We start from the raw sequence: 19,046 nt of genomic DNA on the forward strand, positions 1-19,046 counted from the left end.
ACGCCGGGAGCCGAAAACCGCCAGCGACTACCGTACGCCGTGATAGGGTTACACGATTAGAACTGGCATCCGGGACCCAACTCCGGGTTCTTTGCACCTCCCGCCCCTGGCCTGGGCAGGAAGCGCCGACTGCCGGGGAACGCATCCAGCGACACAGCCGGAAGTGGATGGGCGGAGCCCCACGGGCAGCCCTGATGAGCCAATGGGAAGTAGAGGTGTATCCCACCTCCTCCAGTAGAGCGCCGACCAAGGCGGGCGCTTGCGAACCGCCCTAGTAACGGCCGCATGGTAACCCGAGCGCCTGGCGCGTGGTACTCGCTGCTGTTTTTCGACTCCCCGAGTCTGCAAGATGAAGATTGAGGAGGTGAAAAGTACCACGAAGACGCAGCGCATCGCCTCCCACAGCCACGTGAAGGGGCTGGGGTTGGACGAGAGTGGCTTGGCCAAGCAGGCGGCCTCGGGACTGGTGGGCCAGGAAAACGCGCGAGAGGTGTGGTCCGCGAGCCGGGGAGTAGACGGTGTTGAGCTGGGGGAGCTCAAGGGTTTGGGGGGCGCCTAAGGGGCTGGGCTGCGCGCTGAGGGTCTCGCCCGATATTTGCGTTAAGGGCTGTGGGTATAGGCTACGCGAATCAAGAGGGGCACGACACTGGGCTGGGAGAGGGACGGTCCCAGTAGAACCGGTAACAACTCTACAGGGGGACTGTTGAGTGTTAGATTCGACCCTTTGAAGCAGCACGTATTTGATTGAGCCACCTAATACGTGCCAGGTTCCATTCGTGACCCTGGGATACACCTGGAAACAAGATAGATAACGTTCCTGCTCCCGTGGAGCTTACAAGACGATAAACGTATAAACCAGTAAGCAAAAATTATTTTGGTAGGCAGAGGTCAGTTACTTCAGAGCTTCGTTGGCCATGGTGAGGAATTTGGATTTTATTGTGAATGCACTTGGAGGCTACGGATTTTTCTTAAGCGAGGAAGTGACTTTCCTTAAAAAAGTCCCTTTAGGTTCCTAAGGGCTGGGAGCTGAGGGAGGGAGTGGAAGTTATGGAGAGGAGCCATCTGGTTTATAAGCAAGCCCCTCCAGGCATCTCCTTTGACCATTATAACTAAGTCCACTTTTATTAAGTGGCTGTGATGCCAAAACCTTTCACTTAGCTCGTAATCACACACTATTCGAGCCCTTTGTTTTTTCTTCTTTTTTGGCAGATGGAAAAATTGAGGGCAGGAGAGGTCACTTCACCTATCCACTTGCCACTCAGCTTAGTAATGGTAAAGTTGAGATTGCACCCGAATGTATGTCTGACTCCCAAATCGGTGCTCTCTGATCACACAGCCCTCGTCTCAGCTTGCCTGCTCTAAGGTCATTGTCATGGCCTGGCAGCTACAAGAACCTGAACTTAAATATGAGGTTAAGAGGCTTGCTTCACAGCCTGATTGTGCTATAAAAGGGCCAAAGAAAAGCCTCTAGTTTCCATTTTGAGCATCATCTTTCCAAAAAGCAAACACTGACACGGTCAAGATGATTTTGAAACTTGCCTTTATCCAGCTTCAGCTTACTGAGGACTTGCTACTGCAAATAGCTAACATTTGTTGAGTACTTTCTATGTGCCAGGCGTTGTGCTGAGCAGTTTTATCTCCATTATCTTGTTTACCACTTCAAACCTAGTATTAATTGCCTTCCCTCCACTTTATTATGAAAAATTTCAGACAAAAAAGTTGGACGATTTGTACATTGAATACTATGTGCCTGAATTTTACAATTAGCATTTTACTATATTGCTTTTTCACACATCTGCCCATCCGTTCGTCTGTCCATCCACCAATCCATCTTTGTATTTCAAATAAGTTGCGGACATCTTTTAGCTTGTATGCCATTAACTATTAAGGACTCCGTTTTCAGAAAAGGAAATTGTGGTTCATAGAGGTAAATTATCTTGTCTGAGGTCACTACTAGTAAGTGGTAGAGCAAGGATTTAAACAAGTCTACCTTACTGCAGAATCCGTGCTCTTCACTGATGCATCATACCACTGTGACAGTAAGGACTAGTATTTATTACATACCCAGAACCTGGCTCATAGGGGCTCGGTATTTATTTATTGAATTAGTAGTTATCTGAAGACTTCTCTCAGCTACCTGGTCATATCAGCATCTTTCCTGGTGCTCAATGTCCACATCTGAAAAATGAGACCAGGTGATATTTTGAGGTTCTTCCAGTTCTTTTTAAATTTTAAGGTTCATTGAACATGTCTCACTGGAGAGAAACTGGAGCTTAAACTAAGGAAGATTAAATGGAAGAGGATCTAGTCTGTAAAGAAGAGTAGTATATACTCAGGATTTGGAAAGTCTTTCCCTTTTCTGTCTTTTTGAGTTTCCCAAAGAGCTCTGATGCTGAGGATTATGATATCACAGAATTCTGTGAACAGACCATAGTGGCTCTTTTATCGTCTTAGAAATACAGCATATGAAAAAGAGCTTCTAGGCTCTGTTAAGGGCACTGCCTTGCCAACTGAGCCAGAAATGGAATATAGCACACCCACACACATTCCTTGAACACATTTTTGGAGAGGACCAAGGTACTTCTCCATAGGCCATAGGGAAGAAAGAGACAAGAAGATGTGGACCCCATCCCAGGGAGCTACCTAGTGGTAGAGAAGAAAGGATGTGTTCTTGGGCCCTGTCAATACAGTACATGTGTGGTCACTGCCCAGAGAGAACTGTGGCCTTCCCTCAGACAAGGCAAATGAACCTTCTAGCCAGTCATATATTATGAATTCAGTGTGAGAAACCTGGTATCATGTAGTCCTTAGCACAAAACCAAAAACCAAACCTGTTGGAGCCGAATCAATTCTGACCTATAGCAACCCTACAGGGCAGAGTAGAACTGCCCCATAGAGATTCCAAGGAGCACCTGGTGGATTCAAACTGCTGACCTTTTGGTTAACAGCTGTAACTCTTAACCATTATGCCACCAGGTTTCCCCTTAGCATGAAGCCACCCTGTGAATGTGACTTTCCTACCTTTGCTCCTTTATAGTCAAATATTGTAAAATATATGATTGGTAGTCCATTTATAGAATATGTTTAAAGTGAACTAACACTAAGTGATAAAATAATTTACTCTTCAAGATTCAAAAGGCACTTGAAAGGAACTTGTGTCATAGGTTCAACTTCATATGCAGCGTTTCCATCTGCTGTGCAGTGTTCTGGGATGGTTTACTGATGGCCAGCTAGTAGTGTATGCCATTGATTCTTAACTGCAGTGGCTTGCTTTGGGAATCTGATAAACACTATGTATGGATCTTCTCCCTGGAAAAATGCATGTTGAAAGTATGCATGCAATTTTGTTTCCAGTTTCTGGTGTGTGGGCACTGGAATCTGTGTGTGGACCCCAGACTAAAATCTCTGCTTCCACTTGTCCTGTCCCCTTACTGTCTATTCCCAACATAGCAGCTAGCATGATTGTTTAAAAACATAAATCGTAACATGACACATAGCCCGAGAGACCTTTTCAGTGGCTTCCCATTGCAAGTAGGATAAAGTCCAAGCTTTACTATGGACATGAAGAGCCTGTTCTAAGTTTTGGCCTCTGCCTACCTCTTCAACCTCATCTTCCCATTTTCCTTGGTTACCAGAACATGCCAGGCTTGTTCCTGCTTTGGGTCTGTTGAATTTGCTCTTTCCTTTGCCTGGAACAATGACCCCCCTCTTTTTTCCTTCAGAGTAATGACCTTGTTTAGTGCACATGTGTGTGTCTGGCTCCTGCACTAGAACATGGGCTCCAGGTACATGGACTTTTCCGGCTTGTTCACCACTGCCTCCAGCATCTACAACAGTGCCTGCAGCCTACTGGCTGTCAGTATTATTGAATGAATATACACATCGTGTGGACCAGAGACTGGATATATCCTCCCTGTGGAACATTTTAATATTGATTTATTATTTCTTTTCGTTGTTGCGTGTAGGCATGTGGCGTGATAGTAGAATTAATCAAAAGCAAGAAAATGGCTGGAAGAGCTGTCTTGTTGGCAGGACCTCCTGGAACTGGCAAGGTACTCGTTTTCTCTCATTTCTTTAATCTACCCAAGAGAATGATCCTAATGTCTAAGCCAAATTGAACTCATGTTTTAACTAGTCTTTGTTTAGCTAAATTGGATATATATATGTTTTTTAAACTAATGTGCAATAATACAATTGAGTATCTAAAATCCATGTTTCTAAATTTCAAATTATCCTGGCCTGCCTCCAGGGAAGAGAGAATGAAAGCCACAGAGGGGTCATTGTCTCTAGAATTTGTCCTTTATCTCTTTCAAGTCCCCTTTCCTTTGGAAGTACATTTCTGTTGGCCTAGAGCTTCATAAAATCTTGGGAGTGACATCTTATTTGAGGAAAAAAGAAAATCAGTCAGCAAGCATTTTTCCAAATGCTAACTTTACTCATCACTATTCTGGCTCTGTGGAGGGGGTAGGGAAGAATGAGAGACAGAATTTTTACCTTCAGGGGGCTTAGAGTCTCTCCAGGGCAGAAAAACACGAAACCCTGACAGCTCAAAACACTAGAGCTGAGCACTCAACTGTGAGGTATTGACTGATTTTAACTGCAGCTGGAGGTGGGCACTGAGGACTTGCGGAGCTGCAAGGCAGGAGACCTGACATTTGCCCCTCAGAATTGGGGAAGAATTTGGCTTTGCAGGGAAGAAAGGACCTTCCAGGCAGAGGATGCAGAATGGCTGGTTAGAATCTGTGAGGGGACCAACCAGATACTTGAAATCCACCAGAGTCACCAGTCTGAGCTTTGCTTCTTCAAAAGGGCTGGTAGCCCAGGAAATTGTGCTTGTGAAGAATAGAATTTAAATATCAGCTCTTCTGTTGACTTGTGAGACCACTTAACCTTTCTGAAGCAGTAGGACACACACTACCTATTTCATGTAGTTGTTAAACTGATCAGCTGTAGGATACTAATTTTAATTTTGAAATCATATAGTTAAATTGATAGTGTATCTTATAATGGTGGCATATAGTAGAGGAAGAAACGCTTCATCAGTGAAAGATTTTTTTTAAGCTGTGAAGTGTCATATATCAACGTGAGCTTCATTGATCTCTGTAGAGGCCACATTACCTTTTTCAGCTGTTTACCAATTATTTGCTTACATCTTCCTTCTACCTTCATTTTTCTTCTTAATTACATCATTGAGAAGTTCCTTAAATGATAGTTTGTTGGTGATACAGTTTCTCAGTGGTAAAGTTGTTTTATTATGTTGATCTTATTTTGGAAGATAGTTATGTTGGGTATATAATTTAGTTGCCAGATATTTTTCCTCGATACTACTTTTCTCAGTCTTGCTGCTGAGAAGTCTTAATGTGAGGGAGTTTTCTTTTTGTATATTTTTGAGATAATTTTTGTTTTGGTGTTCAGTGGTTTCACTATGATGTGTCAAGGAACGGACTTATTTTTGTTTATCCTGTTTGATATTAATTGTGCTTCCTGAATCTGAATATTTATGTCTCTAATCAGTTCTGGTGGCACAGTGGTGGCACTCGGCTGCTAACCGAAAGGTTGGTTGTTCGAATCTACCAGCGGCGTTGGGAGAAAGATGTGTCAGTCTGCTTCCATAAAGATTTATAGCCTTGGAAACCCAGTGGGGCAGTCCAACTCTGTCCTGTAGGGTTGCTGTGAGTCGGAATTGACTCAATGGCTATGGATTTTAATCAGTTCTGGAAAGTTGTCATCCTTTATCTCTTTAGCTGTTGCCTGTCCCTGTTCTCTTTACTCTCTCCTTCTGGAACTCCAGTTTGATGTGGTTAGATTGCAGTGATTCTCAACTTGCTTCCTTAGAGGACATTTGGTAACATCTAGAGACGTTTTTTAGGAGCCCTGGTGGCACAGTGGCTAAGAGCACAGGCTGCTAACCAAAAGGTTAGCAGTTTGAATCCACCAGATGCTCTTTGAAAACCCTATGGGGCAGTTCTACTCCGTCCTCTAGGGTCACTGTGAGTTGGAATCAACTCAGTGGCAACGAGTTTTAATCAGTTCTGAAAAGTTGTCAGCCTTTATCTCTTCGGCCGTTGCCTTTCCCTATTGCCTGGTTTTTTTGGTTTAGAGACATTTTTGGTTGTCACAGTGCCGAGGCAGAGGGGGCTGGGAAGAGGAGGAGATACTACCGGGGTCTAGTTGTCAGAGGGCAGGCCAAGGATGCTGCTCAGTACCCTACAATGCACAGACAGCTCCTACAACGAGGAATTCTCCAGCCCAAACATCACTAGTGCCAAGGTTGAGATGAGAAACTGGGTTAGAACTTCTCATTTAGTCATCCTTGTCTTTCAACCTCTCTCTTATATTTTCTTTTTCTTTGATTCTCTGGGTAATTTCCTCAGCTCTCTGTTGCAGTCTACTAGTTGTCTCTTAAGCTGTGATTAAGTTGCTGTTCAATCCAATTATTTATTTTTCTCCCTTATATTTTGAAAAATTTGAAGCCTACAAAAGACTTGAAAGAATAGTAGGATGAATCCCACTATACCTACGCCTGGATTCACCAATGGTAAATCTTTTGTGACATTTGCTTTTTTCTATTTTGTTTTTGACACTTTTGAAAGTCAGTTGCAGGGACATCCTCCTGCATGACTAGAATACCATCATCACACCGAAGAAATTTAATGTCAAAATGGTATTATCTAATACGTAGCTTATCTTAAAATTTCTCCAGGTTATTCTAGTAATATATTTTGGCTTTGCATATATATATATATACATGTATATGTGTATGTGTATGTATATGTATGTATATATTTTTTTTAAATTTAGGATGGAATCAAAGGTCACACATTGCATTTCATTGTTGTGTCTTTTTAATCTTTCACTTTATAACAGTTATGCCCCCGAGCATAGTTGTGTTTTGTTTTACTGCATTGACATTTTTGAATAGTCCAGGCCAGCTGTTTTGTAGAATGTCCTACAGTCTGGATTGATCTGATTGTTTCCTTGTGAAATGTTGAACATTTGGCAAGGATACTGCATAGGTGACATTTCTGTTGTATCATAGCCAGAGGCAAATGATGTAAGTTTGTTCCCTTATTGATGATGCTGAGTTCTGTTGTGAAGGAAACATTTCCCCTTTATAATTAGTAAGTTCCAAGAAGTGAAATTTTTGAGAAGTTGTGACTGTTGTGTTCCCCAGTAACCTTTTACCCTATGGTTGTAGCATTGATTGACGATCATTATCTTATCGCTTATCACACTGGTGGTTACAAAATGGTGTCTTTCTAATTCTGTCATTTCTTCTACATTTAATAGCTTGTTTTTTTTTTTTTTTTTTAATTTTTTTTATTTAAAGAGAAAGCACCCTCCTCTAAGGTTCTTTTTTAAAAATCTGGCTATTTTTTGATAGCCTCTTATTCCTTGTTCATGAAACAATTTCTTTTTCTAAATGTTTGTTTGTATTCTGTATCTGCCTGTAAACTTGTGTTTGACTGATCAAACCAGAGGGGATCCATAATCTCCTGATGTCAGGGCCGAGTACCTTCTGAAATTTGTGAGGGGCCCTACTGGGCTACTACCCAGGACACTTAATGATAATTTTGTGACTTGGGTTTTCTGGGACCATCACGTAGTGTAAAGTTCAACCCTAAATCTCTCTGAGACCATGGCTGGGGAGGCCTTTTTTTCTCGCCCAGTGCCAAGACTAAGTGTATGCTTTGTACTCCAGATAGTTTTTTTATGGCCTACCTTTTCTACTGATGGGTGGCCTTTCAAGTGTCCTGTTTTTATTCAGGGGCTTCTGTCTTAACACATTACCTTGTAGGTATTTCTGGCACCCACAAACACCCTCCAGACTTCTAAGGCAATAGTAGATTGCTACTATGGATTTCAGTTTCCTCTTTATTTTGGACCCTTAAGGGTTTTCTTTACTTTCACTTTTAATTAAAGTATAACATATATACAGAAAAGTGCACAAATCATGAGTGTATAACTTATGAACCCATATAATTGGCACCCAGATTATTTCTACTCCCAGTCATTATTCCCTCCTCCCAAAAATAACCAGTATTCTGAATTAGGACTCTTGATGGTTTTGCTTTTTTTTGAGCTTTTCATAAATGGAATGGTATGGAATGTATTCTTGCATCTGGTTTCTTTCACTCAACATTATGTTTGTGAGAGTTATCCATGTTGTTGTGTTAGTTGTGGTTGGTTTATTCTCACTGCTGTGTAGTATTCTGCTGTGTGGATATATACAACTCTATATTTTGAAGGGCGAGTGTTCTATTTTATCTAGCATTTCTAGGTGTTTTAAGAGGAGGGATTTTCAGTAGCTGTAGTGTACCATATTGCTAGAAGCATAAGTCCTTCGTTCCTTTTGTAATACTATACATTTTCCTCCCAGGAGATATGAGAAGTTCTCAGTACTGTGGTATTACCTTACAGGTTTGTCCAGTCCTTTTTGACTTGTACAAAGGCATTTAGTAACCCTTCTGCTTTATGGTGTGCTGATGGGCCCCAAGGTTTAGGCACCTTAACTGAATGACAGGCAGAAATACTGTGCTCATTTTAGAGTCACAATGCTGTGGTTCCTAGGAATGTTCCTCTCTTGAGGACATCCCACTGTTAATAATGGGGCTTTAGGTTTGAGTGCTAGAGAAGGGAGATGTTCAGATGAGATTGAAAATAGCATAGATCTCTGCAAACCTTCTTCTAGCAACATGTTTTTTGTGTGCCACTTGGCACTCACTTGGTGGGTGGGTACAAAGAAATTACAGCTTTAGAGTTCTGAGTTTGCATCTTGGTTCTGCTTCTTGCTAACTCTTTGACCTTGTGTGAATAGGTAACTTCTGAGTTTCAGGTTCTTAATCTGTAAAATACGAACTTAAATTACTTATATTTTAATGGAAGTATGTTGACCATCTCTTCTCTGTTAGGTAGGAGGAGGGGAGGATGTCACTGAATCAGATATGGTCACTGTCTTTAAAGTTCACAACTGAATGTCGGGAATTGGGGTCTGTAGTGATACAGGTAAGGGAAAGAGGAGTGGCTGGGGAGGTAGCCGACTTTGGGTAGAAAATGAGAATAGCCAGCCTATGGCTCCCAGACAGGAGTCCTGGTGTTAGAGGCCTGTTCCTCTTATTTTGACCTGTGTTTCCCAGACATTTCCATTTTGCTCTTAGAATACCAGAGAATAACAGTTTTATAGTTACAAGCCTATGGGTCACACACTTGGATGCCTGATACAGCAGGAAACAAATGAGCGCAGTGGTTGGGGCACATGGTAGGGAGTGGTGGGGACCATGGGGACTATGTAGTGCATGTGTCCTCACTGACCGAGGCAGCTGCTGCTGTGTAATTAGGGCCTGTTGTGGCCAGTCTGCTAGTTTTTCAAGAGAAGCTGAATAATAGCTGGAATTTTTCATGGAATTTCCCGGTATTTAAAAACTGGCAACACATTTAGGCTAAAAGCACATATGAGACTACACAGGCCAACCTGAATAAGTCTATGGACAACCACCCTGCTACCTGTGATCTAATCCAGTACTTCCATTTGAAGAAATCTGGCACCCCAGATTTGCTGTGTGCCCAGCGTCATGTTGAAAATGGCAGAAAAAAGCAGGACTAAAATCCAGTTTCCGCTCCTCAGGCCAGTGGTGTTTGCGCTATGCTATATGCTGATTCTCTAGCAGATTTACTGTCTCAAAACTATGACCAAAAGAGCACTGAAAAAAACTAAGGGGAACTTTTACTGGGCCAATGTTAAAACATTGTCTGTCTCTACAACACAGTCGGTTGGCATAATACAGTTTACAAATATCACGTTCTGCGTCCCACTGAAGTGAGTGGTGTCTGGAGTCTTAAAAGTTTCCAAGCGGCCATCTCAGATACAACTGTTGGTCTCTACTTGTCAGGAGCAAAAGAGTAAGAAAGAAACCAAAGTCTCAGAGAAGGAACTTGTTTACAGAGCGAATAGCCTCCACAGCCACAGCCTCATTTACCCTGAGACACGAAGAATTAGATGGTGCCTGGCTACCACTACCAACTGTTCTGATCAGGGCCACAGTAGATCACCCTGATAGAAGGGGAGAAAAATGCAGAACAGAACTCAAATTCTTAAAAGGTCCAGACTTTACTGGATGAGTTGAGATCAGAGGACTCCCTGAGACTGTTGCCCTGAGATATTCTTTAAACCTTCAACCGAAAGCATCCCAAGATCAACTTTTAGTGAAATAACAGAGTGGTACACACAAAGGATATTACCCATGAGTACAGTGCTCTAGGAGCCCTGGTGGTACGGTGGTTAAAGTGCTCGGCTGCTAACTGAAAGGTCAGCAGTTCAAACCAGGCACTCCACAGGAGAAAGATGCGGCAGTCTGCTTCCATAAAGATTTACAGCCTTGGAAACCCTGTGGGACGGTTGTGCTCTATGGTATATGGTTGCTGTGAGTTGGAATTGATTCAGTGGCAATGGGTTTGGTTTTTGGACAGTGCTCTACTAAAAAAAAAAACATCTGTATGAAACCAAAAGGCCAGCAATTACCCCAAAGCAGATGAGAAGACAAGGGGGCCAGGAAACTAGAGTACTGAAAATGGAACTACCAGAACACAATTAAAGAGAATGTTGACACTTTGTGAAAAATATGTCACTGAACAATTTGTAAAGAAAACTGTCGAATGGAAACCGGGTTTACTGTGTAAACTTTTTTTTGAAAACACGATAAAATATTATTCAAAACAAAATGCTGTCTCCAGAGTTTCACTTTGTTGTTCTTTAGTAGTTAGCTTGTTTTTTTCCCTGCCCTTTGCTTTTTTCCTTAGCCCATGCACCTTGGGAACTGACCTTACTCACCCTCTTGTTTCAAAGTTAAGATGAAAATGGCATTAAAAGGTCATGGCATTTCCCAGTCCTGTCCCACCTTTAAAGCATTTGTTTTTCATACTTGATGTTTGACCATACATCTGTTAAGTCTTTGGTTTCTTTTAAGCATCTGCCAAGTGTAGTTATCTTAGTAAAAATCAGTTTGTAGTTTACTATAGGACATGCTCAAGTGTGACTCGTTAAGACCAGGTCATAGCGTCGTAATCCTACCTAATACATCATTCTTCACTGTTTTCGGACCACTTAACAAAAAAGGAAAATCAAGTAATTCATTCCTTCATTTTTTATTTCTGATGAGTTGTAGATTGGCATTTTCCTGTATTGGTAAAAACAAAAAGCAGTATCTCAAAGATCCAGCAGTGTTGTTCTGAGAAATTAGGTCATGACCTTTTTTGGATACTGAGGGAGAGTTTTGGAAGACTATCTAATTAAAATGGGAAGATGATGTCTGGAACTTTTCTGCCAAAGGTTGAAATCTCCGCTCTGCCGTTTACTAGTTACGCTACTGTGTCTCAGTGTTCTCATTTGTACAATGGGGAGAGCAGTAGTTGTGCTTTACAGGGTGAGTGTGAGGATCGTGTGAAGCACTTAGAGTTGGGCCTGGCACTAGGTAAGTCTCAGTGAGTGATCGCTATTGTAATTATGGGGATGGTTAAAAATGTCATTTACGTTATAAATTTACCGTGTCCACAAAAGTCATCAAATGCTTATTGTGTGAAACATGCCAAATGATGTTAAAACTAAAAGGACTAGATTTCAGTCATTCCTGGTGAACAGTTTTTTTTAATGAATATTTTTACAAATGCTTCTGAATTATCAGATTTTCAAGAATATAAAACAAATCCATTTCCATTGTTTTCTTCTGTAGACAGCTCTAGCTCTGGCTATTGCCCAGGAGCTGGGTAGTAAGGTCCCTTTCTGCCCAATGGTGGGGAGCGAAGTTTACTCTACAGAGATCAAGAAGACAGAAGTGCTGATGGAGAACTTCCGCAGGGCCATCGGTGAGTGTCGTGTCTGTGGAAGGAGTTGTTCTCACTGGCCTGGGCACTGAAGCCTCATCACTGTGAAAATGTCTCTATGACTTGGGTTTGTTACACTGTTATTTTTCTTTTGGCATTACGCCATTAGCATTATGTTTGGGGAAAAAGGAAAACGCAACTTTTCTGATTGAAGTACTTCAGCAATCCGAGCACACATGGACCCCACCTATGGTGCAGGGGGTTCTTCAAATAACAACTAGGTATAGGCATAAAGTGACTTTTAAAACAAGTTATATATTCCTGGGAGCTTATTAATGCTTTTAGAGATGACTGTCTACTGAAGGAGTCCTGGTGGCACAGTGGTTAAGAGCTCGTCTGCTAAATGAAAGGTTGGTGGTTCGAACCCACCAGCCGCTCCACAGAAGAAAGATATGCAGTCTGCTTCTGTAAAGATTACGGGTTTGGAAACCCTATGGGGCAGTTCAACTCTGTCTTAAGGATAGGCAGCAGGTTTGGGTTTGGTCCACTGAAAAGGCTTGGTTGTTGATTTTGTTTTTATTGTTGGTTTATGACTTTGGAGACCCCACATGTTACAGACTAAAACTGATCCATAGGGTTTTCTTGGCTATAATCGATACAGAAACAGATGGCCAGGCCTGTTTCTTCCACGGTGCCACTGGGTAGGTTTAATCCACCAACCTTTGGTTACCAGTCCAGTGCAAGCCATTTGCACCACCCAGGGAGCTTCCACTAAAAGGTTTTGAACTCAAGCCAAAAGCATTGTGTGCAGTGCTGCCAGAATACCCCTACTCTTGGATGGCCCTAATTCCTGTCTGGCCTCTCTACTCCTATCCTCACTGTCCTTAAATCCTACTCTCCACACCCCAGCCAGAGTGATTCTTTTAAAAACCTAAATTAGAGTCTACTGATGACTTGCATAAAACTCTCCAATGGTTTGTCTTTCTGCTTAGTGAAAGCACTGAAGAATTAGGGCCTGTAAGACTGCAGGGGGACTAGCAGAACTTTGAGACCTCTGGTGGCAACCTCATAGGGCCTGGAACTACCATATATCGAATGCCTGCTATGTGACAGGTCCCTACGTTTGTTAAGGCCCTTGACTTCCTCAAGAGGAAGTTACTATCAAGCTACATTTTGCATTTGTAGACACAGTCTTAGAAAGTTAAGTAACTTGTCTACAGTGACTCAGCTAGTAAGTAGCAGAGCTGCAATTTGAACCTACAGCTATTTGATACCAGAGCCTGTGTTCTAAAGATGTGAGGAGAAAATGGCCTCCCTCCAGAATTTTTGTCTCTTGCCAGCTTGGCATCCTGGGCCAGCCTCCTAACCCCATTTATTGCTGCTCTAGCTCTGGGCAAATCTCAGTTCCCCTCAGATCTGCTTTTAACTGTTGCATAATAGTTTAGTAAGGCATTTCCCGTTTTTGGACATTTAGATTATATTCCATTTTTTGTTCATAAAAACAAGGCTGCCATGGGCACCCTCGTACACAGTGACTCTCTAGGGTAGATAAACAGAAAATGGATTACTGAGTCATGGTAATGAACACTTTATTTTGCTTTTCAGAGTGCCTGTACCAATGTACAATCTCTTTGGTTCTCGAAGTAGGATAAATATTCCTAAGAAGGAAAATCACTAGAAAACATTTAAGAAATGATGGTAGTTTAAGAAGGAATAGATTTGCCTAGCCCAGATTCCTTTTTTCAAGACTGCTGAAATCTAGTTTTAAGGGTAAGAACATGTACGGCTTCAGGCCATGGTTAGGGCTTTCACTAAGTGGAAAGACAAGCCATCGGAGAGCTTTATAAGTTTTATGCAAGGCGTCAGTAGGCTGTAATTTAGGTTTTAAAAGAATCACCCTAGCTGGGGTGTGGAGAGTGGCCTGTAAGGAGAGTGAGCGTAGGTGTAGGGAGGCTAGTTAGGAGTTGGAGCCAGAGATGATGGCTGGGGCTAAGGTGGTAGTGGAGAGGTGATGGCAGGTGGCTGGATTCAGGATATATTTGGATGGTAGAGCTGACAGAATTTCCTGAGGGTTTAAGGATGTTTCCCAGGTTTTTACTGTTTTCAGAGATGAGAAAGTGGGGGAAGGAGCAGGTTGGGTGTTCAGTAAATATCTACTAGGGATACAGTGGGCAGCGCTTAGCTCTGTACCCCCAGTTCCGGGTACATAGTGGCTGCTCAGAAATTTTTGCTGAATGAGTGAGGGAAGAGGGTAAACTTGGAAGCAGGTAGAAAACAGAAGTTTTTAGCTAAGAAGAAAGCAAGCCCTCAGCCTGAGTCTGGCCGATAGACATATTTAGCTCGGTTTGCACAGTGTTGTTTTTTTTTTAATAGAATTTGAATTAGTTGCCAGCGTTTAGCAATTGAGAGATGACATGTAAAGTCTATTTCTGGCTTCTAGAAAGAAGCTTGCATCTCACATGGGAGCAGTTTATGGAAGCTAAGCAAACGCTATCTTTCTTAGAGTGGCTTGCACTCCAGCTTGCCATGAGAGTCACCTACTGTTTTGTTTCCCTGTAAGCGTTTGAGTTTGTGATCCTTGTTCTAAGCCAGAGAGATTGTGAGCTGTAGATTGTAGGCTGAGTTTTGTGTTACTTTGAATATGGACATTTTTAAACTATAAAATATTTCTTACTGGAAATATTTTTAATCATTAAACATGGGGAGTTTGTGCTTTTTTAATTGAAATACGACATACATACAGAAAAGTATGTAAAACACCCCTCTAGTTTAATAATTGTTCAGTAAACACTCAGGTAACCACCACTTGGATCAAGGAACAGAATAGGGCCAGCACCCTGGAGTCACTCACGTGCCCTTCCTAATCAGAATCCTCAAGTGGACCACTTCCTCCCTCACGTGGTCCCTGTGGGGTGTGATAATGACTTGTGTGATAATCATAACCTTGCGTTTCTTTGGTTTTATCACCCACCTGTATATCCCTCAACAGTGTGGTTTAATTTTACACTTAACTTCATCTGAATGCAATTATACTTGTAAGATTTGGTCCATGTTGTATGTATTTCATTCCTTGGGTTTTTACACTGTATCTGGAATAAAAAGTGGAAATGGCTTATATGACCCTCTTCAAGGCTTAAAATCTTTCTGAATCTTTTTTTTTTTTTTGACTCATTTATTAGGGAGGTGAACAATAAGATGTTACAACTGGCTCAGATTTCTGGGTACTAGTAAAATGGTGGTGTCAGACCTCGTCTAACTTCGCTGGGGGGATAATGACCAAAATCAGCCCAAAGCTGATTTCTGTTATGTGGAGGTCAGACATACCTCCAACTCTCCAACCTTTTTACCAGTTCTCACACCAGCCATCCTCCCTACAGCACTCTTTACTTCTTTTGTGGGTTTAATAATCTGTTGCAGTGGCCTCATAGAACTGACAGACCGTACTTACAGTTAAGTGATTTATTAAGGAAGTAACAGGGTACAACTCAAGATCAGGACAAGCAAGCAGGCAGGCAAAGTCTGTAAGGCTCTCCCAAAGAGGAGAGCACATCCCTGTCTTCTTCAGTGCAGGATAGCTCTCTTCAGCTCCTCTTGGCAGTACAGGCAAGCAAGCCCTTCTCTCTGCCATGCATGCCCCCTCTTGAACTGTGCATACTTGCTCTCAGCCCCCTAAGGACAGGCCTCCACTTGGCCCTTCAGGACAGGCCTCTCTGCTTTCACCTTTCTGCTGTCATCCTTTCCACTGCTAACGGACCCAGTTCATAGCCAGTGTAGCAGTTTTGTTCAGCTCACTTAGCTGCACTCCTAGCAGCAGGTTTCTACTGTCACCACTGACTGCTACAGGGCCCCTTTCGGGTCTGTTACTGCTGGCTCTACTGAAGGGCCCCTACTGGGCTTCTTGCTGTTTCAGTGCTACAGCCTTTGACCCACGTTATAGCTCTTAGGAGGTTCCTTGCCTTCTGTCTCTCTGCTTCTTCTCTCTTTCTTCTGCTTCTGTCTGCCAACCTCTGTTGAATTGGCTGCACATATATAATCCAACTCTATCATTTTCAAGGGATGGCTGTCCCACTGGGGCCAAGAACTGACCAATCCCCTCTCAGTAGGCCACAGACATTTCTTTTGCGTAGTAGGCTAGAGTCCCTTCATTTGCTTACATAATTGACCAATCCCTGCAAGGTGCATACCAATCAGGAAAGGCTGTAGCCCAGGACCAGACAAAAAGTATCAAAAATGAAATTGTTTACAGCTTACCCAGGAAATACCAATCAACCTGGATAAAAGGAACAAATCCTCTGAGGTAGAAAATTAGGACAAAGGGAACTCCTCAGGACTTGGGGAAAAATCTGTACTATTTTTCCAAAGAACCCAGGCAAAAGGCTACACCCAAACCAACCAAAATCATTGCTATCGGGTCAATTCCAACTCATAGTGACCCATCGGACAGAGTAGAACTACTTCATAATGGTTTCCAAGGCTGTAAATCTCCATGAAAGCAGACTGCCACATCTTTCACCCTTGGAGTGGAGCTGCTGGTGGGTTCAAACTGCTGATCTTTTGATTTGCAACAGAGCTCTTAACCAGTGCACCACCAGGGCTCCTTAAAAGGCCACATAAAGGAACTCATTTCACAATAAAAAACCCAAAAACTTTTCCTGATGTTGGTACAATCTGACAGTACTGGCCTTCGTAGGAGGGCATGAGTTGGGTTCCTTAAATGTAACTTAAATGCTTTAAAGCAATAGAGAGAAATTTCCTTGGCATTGTTGTGTGATTTGCCATTTTCGAGGGAAGGGGGATTGCAGTTCTTTTGATGGCAGCAGGGTGAAGAGAAAATTTCTTGTTCCTGCCATGGGCTGAAAAGGCAGGCCATTGACTCCCTTCAAAAAGGAGCCCTGCCCATCTTCCTCAGCCTTTGAATTCCTGTGAAGTTGGCATAGGGGGTGGGGACCAGAAATAAAAAGCAAGGAGTCTGTGCTGTTTCCTTGATGTGATGAAGGTCCCTGTCAGGGATTTAGAAACCTGAGCCAGCAGATGAAACCTGTGTCATTTGTGTTGTCGTTGCCAGAGATAGCGCCCGCTCAGCCCCTTTCCTGGCTAACAGCAGGCTTCATTGTCCACCAGCCACATCCCATGCCTGCTTGTCAGCACAGAGCAACTTCTAAAAGTATGGGGACTAGTGAGAGACGGGAATGCCTTTCTTCCCCCACTCAGAGAATTTAATGTCACAGTTGTCTAATAGTAAATATAAGTAAGCATTTCATTCGAAGAAGTTTATCTCTATGGAATATAAAAAGTTTGATTTTTAAAAAGTTCATCTTGAACGTACAGAATTTTCTAAGTTTGTCACAATGTTCTGATACATTCGTGTTGTTTGGAAAGTTTTTGTCTTGGTGTTTAGGAAGTATTTGGTAAGGCAAAAATGAAACGTGTCCTCTCTTTTGGAGCTGTTCCAGAACTTCCATTTATAAGCTATCAGATAGAATGAAGGTAGAGTAAAATTCTTCTTTAACTTTAATATCTGAGAGTCTTTGTACTGATTGGATTTCTAAGGAAAGAAGGCAAATGACTCAATGATAAGTTAATGACCACACTTAAAACTGGAAAGTGACTGAGAGTGCATGACACTATTGGCAGCATTTCTTCATGCCGTTAGGGTATTCCCCTATCTGAACAGAGTTTAATGGTGAGGACACCAAAACCATACAGGGCTTCCTGCCATCAGAATACATTTATGTCTCTGCACTTGTGAGTAGAACAGAGCTCTTCATTCATTCTTTATATGAATGGGTCTCAGCTATGGCAGTACATTGGAATCATCTGGGAGCTTTAAAATAATGATGGCAGGGCCCCAGCCTGAGAGATTGGGAGGTAAATGGTCTGGAGTGCAGCCCTGGCATGAAGAATTTTAAAAGCTCCTGAGATGATTTTAAAGGTTGAAACCATGACTGACTAGACTCTCACAGAGGTTTAGATCAGTGTTGCCTAACCTTTAGCCTTCAGTGTTTTTCGTCTGTCCGTCCCACTAGCATTATTATTTACCTTAAATGTTTCTTTATAAATCAACTTGGTGATTTTATGAGTAGATAATGAAAAGTCTACAGAGCCTAAATGTAGAGCTCGATGGATTATAATGAAATGAGAATCCAAGAAGCCAGGACCCAATCAAGAAGGGAATATTGCCATTAACAACTCAGAAGTACCCTTCATTCGTGTCCACTTCCAATCACCATCCCAAAGTTAAAACCATTGTCTTGACTGCTAACATTATAGTTTAGTTAGGCCTGTGTTTCAACTCTAAGTAAATGGAGTCATGCAGTATGTATATTCTTTGTCTGCCTTCTTTCCTGCAACATTGTGTTTCTGAGATTCTTACATATTGTGGTGGTAGCTATACTATATGGTACTCTGTTGTACGAGTATACCGCTATTTAGTTATCTCTTCTACTGTTGATAGACATTGGAGTTTTTTCCCCAGAGTTTGGCAATTATGAACAATGCTGCTGTGGTGACCACTTATGAACTACAATTGTGAACAGTGCTCTATTGTCTTAGTGCATACACGCATGCGTTTCTATTGTGTGTACACCTAGGAATTGAATTGCAGGATCATAGAATATACGTATGCTCACCTTTAGTAGATAATGCCATGGCATTTCTGAAGTATTTAAATAATTTCTACTCCTACCAGGAGTGTATGAACCTTCCTGTTCTACATCTTCAACTCTTGGTATTGTCAGTCTTTAATTTTAGTCATTTATAAACTGTAGAGTAGTTATTTCATGGCTTTTTCTTTTTTAACTTTTATTATGGAAAATTTCATATGTACAATAATACATGTTTTTAAATGTGGTGTGATGATCCTCCTATGTGGCCCCATTACCAGCTTCAACTCATAGCTAATCCTGATTTATCCATTAAAAAAAAAAAAAAGCAGTTGCTGTTGAGTTGATTCCAGCTCATGGCGACTCCATGTGTGTCAGAGTAGGATTGTGCTCCATAGGGATTTCAGTGGCTGGTTTTTCAGAAGTAGGTCTCTAGGCCTTTCTTCTGAGGTTCCACTGGGTCAGTTTGAACGACCACCCCTTCAATTAGCAGTTGAGTGCTTAAGCATTTGTGCCACTCAGATTCCAATTCATCTATAGCCCTGTCATTTCTCTTTTCCAAATTATACTGAAGCAAATTACAAGAACTGCCTTTTTACCCATAAATATTTCAGAACGTGTCTCTCA

The 19,046-nt window shown here is 42.0% G+C and overlaps 1 protein-coding gene across 1 annotated transcript in view; it reads left to right on the forward strand.

Annotated features, from left to right (window-relative positions):
* The first annotated feature begins 247 nt into the window (after window positions 1-247).
* The window catches only part of RUVBL1 (RuvB like AAA ATPase 1), a 52,630-nt gene continuing 33,831 nt past the window's right edge, over window positions 248-19,046 (forward strand). The window contains exons 1-3 of the mRNA XM_049863140.1: window positions 248-490; window positions 3,966-4,052; window positions 11,727-11,859. Of these exons, the coding sequence (XP_049719097.1) occupies window positions 350-490; window positions 3,966-4,052; window positions 11,727-11,859 (361 nt within the window). The 5' untranslated portion in view covers window positions 248-349. The remainder of the gene's footprint in view (window positions 491-3,965; window positions 4,053-11,726; window positions 11,860-19,046) is intronic.

Source organism: Elephas maximus, chromosome 20, assembly GCF_024166365.1.
Source record: "Elephas maximus indicus isolate mEleMax1 chromosome 20, mEleMax1 primary haplotype, whole genome shotgun sequence".
Taxonomy (NCBI): Eukaryota; Metazoa; Chordata; class Mammalia; order Proboscidea; family Elephantidae; genus Elephas; species Elephas maximus.